General features: G+C 19.9%; 2 protein-coding genes across 5 annotated transcripts; both read right to left on the reverse strand.

The window, feature by feature from the left end:
- Window positions 1-4: 4 nt before the first annotated feature.
- LOC147656971 (lipase member H-A) lies at window positions 5-3528 on the reverse strand. 3 transcript variants are annotated; one of them, XM_086912534.1, is made up of 8 exons: window positions 3456-3528; window positions 3068-3110; window positions 2828-2967; window positions 2360-2602; window positions 1697-1882; window positions 994-1147; window positions 732-834; window positions 48-185 (listed from the first exon to the last, which is right to left on the reverse strand). In XM_086912534.1, exons 1-7 carry the CDS (start codon window positions 3508-3510, stop codon window positions 735-737), a joined length of 921 nt encoding a protein of 306 aa, XP_086768660.1. In that variant the 5' UTR covers window positions 3511-3528; the 3' UTR covers window positions 48-185; window positions 732-734. The 3 variants fall into 3 exon arrangements, with proteins under 3 accessions (XP_086768661.1, XP_086768660.1, XP_086768659.1); XM_086912533.1 differs by lacking the exon at window positions 48-185 and having other exon boundaries at window positions 564-834; XM_086912535.1 differs by lacking the exons at window positions 732-834; window positions 994-1147 and having other exon boundaries at window positions 5-185.
- A 734-nt stretch (window positions 3529-4262) lies between these two features.
- On the reverse strand, window positions 4263-9177 carry LOC147656972 (pancreatic triacylglycerol lipase). 2 transcript variants are annotated; one of them, XM_086912538.1, is made up of 8 exons: window positions 9011-9177; window positions 7351-7444; window positions 6592-6640; window positions 6329-6468; window positions 5829-6071; window positions 5310-5495; window positions 4617-4758; window positions 4263-4464 (listed from the first exon to the last, which is right to left on the reverse strand). In XM_086912538.1, exons 2-8 carry the CDS (start codon window positions 7403-7405, stop codon window positions 4365-4367), a joined length of 915 nt encoding a protein of 304 aa, XP_086768664.1. In that variant the 5' UTR covers window positions 7406-7444; window positions 9011-9177; the 3' UTR covers window positions 4263-4364. The 2 variants fall into 2 exon arrangements, with proteins under 2 accessions (XP_086768664.1, XP_086768663.1); XM_086912537.1 differs by lacking the exon at window positions 9011-9177 and adding an exon at window positions 7764-8038.
- Between the last annotated feature and the right edge of the window lie 899 nt (window positions 9178-10076).

Here is a 10076-nt window from a genome sequence, read left to right on the forward strand (position 1 = left end):
CAGTTTTCAAATTTAAATAATACTCATCACTACATTCTGTTTATATAGCTTGATATTATCTAAGTCAATTAGTATAAATTATTTTTGTCATTTAGATCCATTAAATGATAATATTTGAAAAATAATATACGTATTTGCATTATACTCCATTGGATGTCCATTATAAATAACCTCCATTGTGGCAACTATAGATAAATAGTATAACAATAAATAAAAATGCAAAAGAAGATAATTATATTTTAATCATATATATAATATATTCTAATATATTTCATTCTAATAATAATGCTGGATATATAATCAGTAAAAAATATTGCAAATAATTTAAAATTATCTTTTTGAAATTTGAATAAAAAATAAAAAAACTAATGATGAAAATAAAGCAATACAATAAAGTAAATGGGAGAGGAATAATTGAATAAATATTAAATAATATAACATTTCAGAAAAATATTATTTATATCATTTTATCAATAATGGAATGAAATGAAATATTAATTTTAAATGATTTCGATATAGACAAAATCAGATTAATGTATCATAAAAATATTTTTTTAATAAAGTTCAATACAAAATTAATATATATGTAATAGATGATATTTTTAAAAAACAATGATATAGTTAAAATATATTGAAATATATTCAATGACTTTTGGTCATTATCAACATTTTGTATATGAGAACAGAAGAGATTTATGAAAAATAAACACAAATAAGTGAAATGAATATACCAATTATAATACAGGGACGATTTTTAGTGGATTAAAAGTTGCTCCTGCTAAACCTCGGCCGAAAGGACTCTTTGCATTCGTTATGAGATAATAGTTACCAGTCCTATAAGAATTATAGAAAATAATCTACTGTAAAAGAATATTAACAAAAGTAATAAAAAAATTAATTTGAAAGTTTTTTCTTTTATGCTATTCATTTGATGTTGAATAAAAAAAAAAACTAAAATTTTTGAAATAAAAAATTAATAAAAGTTATACTAACGCATTATTGGGTGTAGCATATCCCATTGGAATATATTCAATGTTGCATTCATTTAAATGATAAAATTCGCATTTTCCAATGAACGCGGTATAGTTTTTAATTGACTCTATATAGAACTCGATAGATTTACCGTGATTGCAAAATTGTGTAATATCTGTAAATAAAAAAGTAACGAATATTTGATTTTGAGGAAAAGAATGGAAAAGAAAAGATACATCTTCATTTGAAGATATCATAAAGATATTAATATCTTATTCTATTTAAATGAACGACAGAAAATGTTTCTTAAAATGATAGAAAAACTTTCATAATAATTGACATATATATATTCAGATATGTAATAAATAAATATAAGAAATAAATAATTTAAATATCTTTGTTCGTTATTAAATCATCAAAAAAATTATCAGAAAAATTAAAAGTTTTTAAAAAAGTTTAACAAAAATTCTTAAAATTATTCTTTTTTTTTTTAATTCAGATTTCAATCATCGATACTTTTAAATGCTATCATATACTTTTTATTATATTAAGTTTTAACTAATGTCAAGATGAATTCATCGATTTATTCAACGATGAATTATTCCAATTGTGATGATTATTCCAATTTAAAAATTGATTATTAGATAAAAATTTACTCTTCATATATAGATCTTATTATGATTTAAAAAATAAAAAAATTAAGAGGTACATATTTTATACAAACCATTCTCTGATATTGAGCAACCTGGTTGCGGTCTGTGGCCATAATTAGGATAAAAGTCCACATGACCAATTTTCAAAGCTAGACCAAAGACACCCATATCAGTATGAATAACATCTACGAATTCGGCATCGAAGACATTCAAATGAGCATTAAAAATGTAATATCCAGGACCGACAGGATCCAAGCCTATAAAAAAAATTTCACTTGCATTTAAATAATATGACAAATAAAAATATATAGCATTTGTTTAATAAAGCATTTTGTTTTCATATTCATCTCATATAAATTTCTTATAATTTATTAAATAAAGATACGATTATCGTAATATATTTGAAATAAAACTCTTGAAAGCATATTTTATTGAATGTTGAAGAATAATTTTAACTTTAAATGTAGAAATCAACTTGCGAAAAATAACTTTTGAAAGGAATTCGCGAGAATTTTATTTTCTAATACATTTGCATTTTAAATCTCTGATATTTTTGTATATTATTTTTGTGATTGTTTCAATCGATATTTTAAAGACGTTCTACTCTCTATGTATGTCAATTTATATCTTATATAAAGTTCTGATTAAGATCAAAACTTAAACTGTGATAATTGCTTTTCATCTTTTTTAACATTGAAAATATTTGAAAAAAGTATGTAATTTATAGGTAATACCTGTTATCCTGCCAATTTTATAGTTCATGTTGCGTCCAATAATCCCCGCAAGCTCAGCTCCCAATGAGACTCCAATTATATGTATTTTTTTAAAGTTCACGCCATTTTCTATCATATCGTCCAAAACTTTAGCCATATATTCACCGAGTTTATTTACGTCTTGTTTAGCAAATGAATAAAGTTCTTTACTAACATTCCGATAATCGAGTGCAAGAACATTGTGTTGCGTATTCTCCAGATATGCTGTAATATTTTAAAGGGAATTTAATTAGTTATAATTTAGATAAAATAGATAATTATGATTATATATGTATAATTTAATGTATACAGGATATTAGTGGCATATCTTCGAAGGATTTATTTCAATATAAAAAAAAATATAAAAGTTAATACAATAATAATAAAAATGTTATTACGAATCCATTAAATAATTCTTAATATCTGAATTGTTCATTGAAAATAACTTACCATTCGACATTAATCTTATATCAAGAGAATTTATATCTTCAGTGAAACCATGAATAAGGATTATAAATAATTTATTTTTTTGTATGTACGGAAGAAATAGACTAGCATTTCTTATATTTTCATCAATATATGAGCCATTCCTAAAAAAGAATAATTTTATTACGAATTTCAAAAGTTCAAAAAAGTTGAAATGATTATAAATATATAATTAGGAATTAGTTAATTGTATCTTAAACATACCTGTTATATAAACGTAAAAAAATATTTTGCATATCAACAGCAACTATGAACAAAATTCGTTTTAAAATTATTAACAATTCATTGTACATATATTTGAAATTTATATTATCTATATTTAACATCAATATAAAATAATATAAAATAATATTATTAAAATAAAATGATTCTATCTTCGTTACTACTCATTTTTTTCATCTGATTAGTGAATTGAAAATTAAATTGAAAATCATCAAAATATGAAAAATATAATTTAATAAATATTTTTGCATATAAATTTTTTTATTTATCTTAATCTCTATAATACTTCTACAGTCTCTCTAGAATCATTCGTTAAATTTACTTCATATGAACATTTTATATAAAAATAAGAAAACATTCAAATATTTACCTGTTAACAAGAAGTTGAAAAATGCGAAGAAACAATAGAAATAAATATTGATCATATTGAGAGGCAAATTAAATTCTTTGACTTGATATAAACTGTAAATTAATTTATTTAAATAAGTTTACAATCTCAATATTTCAATTGATATATTTATACATATATAATAATATATATACATATACATTTAAAGATGAAATGTGAAATTCTTAATTCTCGAAAAAAACAATTTAATCCAATTGAATTTATATGATTTTAAAATTACTAATTTTTTTAATATTAAATGTATTAATAATATAATGTTCAAAGCATATTTAATATGTAATGTAATATTTGTAAATATAATTGTACTTATAAATTAAAAATAGTCGTTTACCAAAAATCGAATGATCGAATTTATAATAACGTAAGTTTCAAAATTTAAATATTACGCGTCACTTGTATTTATATAGTTTGATATTATCTAAGTTAATTTTATGGTAATAAGTTATATTATAATTTAGATGATATTTATAATTTAAATGATAATATTCAAAAAAACTGTAATTGTTTTAAAAACTATATGATATATAACATATAGATATTTATATCATAAATCTATAGATATTTATATTATAGATGCTCACTGTAGATGATTCCCATTATGACAACTTAACTAGCAGACAATATAGCAATAAATACATCAATGTTATAAAATAAAAGAGAATAATTATATGAAGATTTATGAAAAATAAATAACAAATGATTATTGCATGATTATTCACTTTTCTTTTCAATATATCAAAATAAAATATTAATTTCAATAATCATTGATTCATAATAATTAAAATAATCATTTATTTTGCAACATGAATATTGAGATACAAAATATTTGAAATTACAGAATTTTTAATGAAATTACAATAAACAGTCAATTTATAATACAGGGACAATTCTTAATGGATTAAAAGTTGCTCCTGTTAAACCTTGGCCGAAAGGACTCTTTGCATTCGTTATGAGATAATAATTACCAGTCCTACAAATGTAAAAAATAATCTATTATAAAAAAATATTAACACAAGTAGTAAAAAAAACTAATTTAAAAATGTTCTCTCTCTTATGCTTATTTTATGTTAAATAAGGAGAATTAGAACTTTCATGTTAAAAAATTAATTAAAAATTACTAACGTATTGCTGGGTGTAGCATATCCCATTGGAATATATTTAACGCCATTACATTGATTTAATGAATGACACTTTCCAATGAAAGCATTAGGGTTTCTAACTGATTCCGCATAAAATTTATAGGATCTGTGATGACTGCAAAAATCTGTAAAGGAATAAATATTTATTATGAAAAAAAAAAAAATAAAAAGAAATAATAAGAAAAATCTATATTTCTTATTATATATATTTTAGATATTATATATATTTTATTCTATTTTTATTTAAATGATAGAAAATATTTCTTAAAATAATAGAAAAATTTTCATAATAATTGACATATATATACATATTCAAATTATGTGAAAAATAAATACAAGATATAGAAAATTTAAATATCTTTGTTATTTATCAAAAAAACTTTTCAAAATGTAAAATATATTTTATTATTTAAAAAAGTTGAATAACAAAAATTGTTATTATTTTTTTAATTCAGACTTCAATGTCATCAGTATTTTTAAATGACATTATATATTTTTCATTATATTAAATTAATGAAAATTATTATATTAATAAAAAATGACTTATTATTCAATGATTTTGACGATTATTCTAATTTAGAAATTGATTATTAAATGTTTACTTTTCATATATAAATAATTTCATCAGTATCATTCAAAAAATAAAAAATTTAAGAGCGATATATTTTATACAAACCATCCTTAGATAATAGGCAACCTGGTTGCGATCTATAGCCATAATTAGGAAAGAAATCCACATGACCAATTTTCAGAGCTAGACCAAAGAAACCCATATCAGTGTGAATAACGTCTACGAATTCGGCATCGGAGGCACTCAAATGAGTATTGAGAATGTAATATCCGGGACCGGCAGGATCCAAGCCTATAAAAAAAATTTTACTTACATTTAAATAATGTGACAAATATAAAGCATTTTGTTTTCGTATTCAACTAATATAAATTTCTTATAATTTATTAAATAAAGATACGATTATCATAATATATTTGAAATTAAACTCTTGAAAGAATATTTTATTGAATGTTGAAAAATAATTTTGATTTTTGAAAGGAATTCGCGAGAATTTTATTTTCTATTTGCATTTGCATTTTAAATCTATTTTATATAAAGTTCTGATTAAGATAATTGTGATAATTGCTTTTCATCCTTTTTAACATTGAAAATATTTGAAAAAAGTATGTAATTTATAGGTAATACCTGTTATCCTGCCAATTTTATAGTTCATGTTGCGCCCTATAATCCCCGCAAGCTCAGCTCCCAATGAGTGTCCAATTATATGTATATTTTTCGAATTTATGCCATTTTCTATCATATTGTTCAAAGCGGCAGCCACAGATTTGCCAACTTCATATACGTGTTGTACAGCAAATAGATAAAATTCTTTACTAACATTCCGATAATCGAGTGCAAGAACATTATCTTGTGTACTTTCCAAATATGCTGTAATATTTTAAAGGGAATTTAATTAATTATAGTTTAGATAAAATAGATCGCATAATTATGATGCAAATTATATATGTACATAATTTAATGTATACAAAATATTAATGGCATATCTTCGAAGGATTTATTTCAATGTAAAAAAAATATAAAAGTTAATAATGATAAAAATATTACGAATCTGAAAGATTCTATATCATACATTGAATAATTCTTAATATTAGCATCTGAATTGTTGATTGAAAATTATAATTTACCACTCGTTATTAATTGGTCATCTTCAAAATTTATTTCTTCATTCCAACCATTAATGAAGATTATTATTTTGTTATTCTTTTCTATGTGAGATACCAATAGATTAGCATTTCTTATATTTTCATCAATATATGAGCCATTCCTAAAAAAAAACCATTTGATTGCAATTCAAATTTGCAAATAAGTTACAATAGAAATGATTACAATATAGATGTGCAATTCGTGATTAATTAACTATATTTTATAAGTACAAATAATTAAGTACCTTTCATACAAACGCAGAAAAACATTTTCAGTTAAGTCTGAAGCAAAAACTGTGAACAAAATTAATTCCAAAATTATTAACAACTTGTTCTACATTATATATGTTTTTATTTTCTTAAAAAATTGATATTTTAAAATAAAATAATAAAATGATTGACACAATGTTATTTAAACATAACTTTGTATTGAAAATCTTATAAGCGCTGTTCATATTTATAAAATTATACGATATATATATTGTATGATATTCTGGAATACACTTATTATAATAAAAATTAAAATCTGACAAAACATACATTATGTTTTGTTTTTAAATAAGAATGTATGTTCGATTTATATTAAACTTACAAGACATCTTTTTATTTATCAAAAAAAAAAAAAAAAATACATATAGAACAAGATTCATATAAATTTGAAAATATATTTTAACAATAATATTTTACGTAATATACATCATTCATATGATATATCATTCATATATTTTTTTTAATCTTTCAATTCAATATAATTTCGTAAATATTCTTCGAGCATATTAAAAGTAATAGATGATCATCTTTTTTTCTAAATCGTTTTAAGTTTGTTAGTAATATCATTTAAATTGCTTTTATAAAGTTTTAAAGTTTTGTGAATTTTTAAATTGCTAAGTTTTTTTTGAAATTTCTATAGTAATAAATTCATTATTACACGTAATAAAATTTTTATTTTTTTCTTAAATTTGTTTTTAAATATACATACAAAATAAAATGTTTGAATAACTTACCTGTTGACGAAAAGTAAAGAAATGCAATGAAAAGACAAAAACGATCCTTTATCATATTGAAGAAAGAATCAAATTTCTTGATTACCTATACAAACTATAAAATAATTTAATTAAATTCCCAATCATTATAGTTTTATTATTTTTTTAATATTTGAAGTGTTAGCAAGTAAATATATTATTTAAAAACAAAATAAAATATTCATCATCGTTCAAAAAAATTTTAAACAAAATATTTATATTATTTATAGTTAATAAAATAATCAAAAACAAAATTTATATATTCTTAATAATAAAAAAAAAAATATATCAATATATTAATAATAATATTTATGTATATTAAATATATATATATAAATTGTATTAATAATATATTTTAATATTTAATATTAAAAACATATTAACGAATAATTTACTGTTATAATTAAACAATTAAATTGTATTGACTGATATCAAGGACTGATCGATTTTAAAGACTTCACACTCTTAAATACTTTTCTTACATATATTGACGTTATATAAAATTATCTTTATCCTATTTAAAATTTTTTTATTGTTTAGAAGTTTAATTATTCTTTGTGAAAGACATTATAATTATTTCCTCTAAATTTAAAAAATAATAGTTTGCACATGTCAAATGATGTTCACATCGATAATTTAAGAGACAATATAGACAATATAGAAACACATTAAAATGAATATTACGAAACATTTCGTTTTTGATAATAATAATTCAAAAAATTTTATATAATAATGCAGAATATAAATGTTTTTAAAATCATGCAATTTTTTCAATATCAAATATATAAATTGCATTAATAATATATAATATATAATATAATATATAATATAATATAATATATTCAAAATATACTTTGAAAAAGTATAAATGTAATTATTATTCAATATAATTCGTAAATAAAATGGTTATTTACTAAGAAATTCAAATTCTTTAATAGAACTTAAACTTTATTATGCATTCTTGAAATTTTTCTGTTTATATATATTATATAGTATGATAGTATAGAGTATAGAGTATGATAGTATAGAGTTTATATAATATGATATTATCTGAACTGATTAACTTTATCTCAATTACTTTTTTTAAACGAAACATTAAATGATAGATATTAATTAACAATTTAGAGAATATTATGCTTTGTATTTTATTTTTTAATAACAATGCAATGTAAATTTTAAATAACTTCTATAATGACTACTCAATTAAGTCAAAAGATAACGTAGTGATGAATGAACATAATAAAATGAAAAAAAAAAATAAACTTAAGCATTAAACATTTCATTACTGTTTATAACAAGCATTTTATTTTTTATACTAATATTAATCGATTAATATTAATTGATTAAGTTTCACTAATATTAAATTAATCTGATAAATATATCCTATAATAAGATTTTTTTTTAAGATACGATTTTAAGATTTTTTTTAAGATTGAATAAGCAAAATAATAGAAATTTTAGAAATTTAAGATATTCACATTACATACAAGCAGACTTTATAAAAAATATAGATATATTAAAATATATATTAAATACAGTAAAAATTATAACTGATAATATTGATTAATTTATAGTGATAAAACTATAACAGTAAAATTAAAATATATAATATATATTATAATATATATATTTGAATACTCACATATTTTTCTTTATAATATATACAATAAAAGTTGTTTGCAATCTAAATATTTTTTATAAATAGAGATTGTATTGAATACAATTCCAGCATTGAATACCTGCTTCTAATATACCTGAATCTCTGCTATATCAAATAATGTAAAATACATATTGTTATATATTTATAAATGAATTATATAAAGTTATCAACGATATTGTATTGAAAACAAAAAAATAATAATTTTTAAATAAACATATAAATGTAATAGTGGCAATAATAAAATAGAAATTATAATAAATTAGAATAAAACTTTCATTTTATACTAAAGGAGTTGCAATTCTGTAGCTCTTATGAACGAATTCTTATGTCAGCTGTTAATTTTAAATCGTTTATAATTAGTTTTGTGCAATTGGCTAATTATTTTAAATTTAATTTACTTGTACATTTGACCTTATCTTCTATTCATTATGCAGTAAACATGAGATGTTTTCTATGTACATATATATACAAGTAAATTAAGTTTAATAAAATAATTAGCCAACTACGTAATATAATGTAATTTTAATAGTTTTTTTAATAAAATAATAAATTTAATTATTAATTAAAGAATTTATTTATATAATATGAAGAAATAAAAGTAATTATTAACAAAAAGTTACATATATATATTAATGTTTTAATGTTCTTGAAATATATTATCACAAAGAACATTTTAAATAATTTTTCTCTAATAAACATAACTATTGTCTCTTCTTAATTTCCATACTAGCAAAAAATATCTTTAAAATTATATATAATTATATGATTTAAAAAAATTCAATTTTAATAATTTATTCTCTTAAAATATTTCTATAAAAAAAAGTTATATTCATACATTTATACATTTACATATTCATTTTTAATAATAATATTAGATTAAATATATAGAACTATGATCTAATCAATTATATGTATCTTTTTGTTAAAACTAAAGTAAATAAATGTATAAAATATATAAAAGAAATATAAAAGAGATATAATTTAATTATTAATTATAAAATTTCAGTTAATATCAGTTTTCTCTTCCTTTTTTTAAAACTGATTTAAG

This window comes from Apis florea, unplaced genomic scaffold (genome assembly GCF_048593485.1).
Source record: "Apis florea isolate Af1SG1 unplaced genomic scaffold, ASM4859348v1 contig_3391_pilon, whole genome shotgun sequence".
Classification (NCBI taxonomy): Eukaryota; Metazoa; Arthropoda; class Insecta; order Hymenoptera; family Apidae; genus Apis; species Apis florea.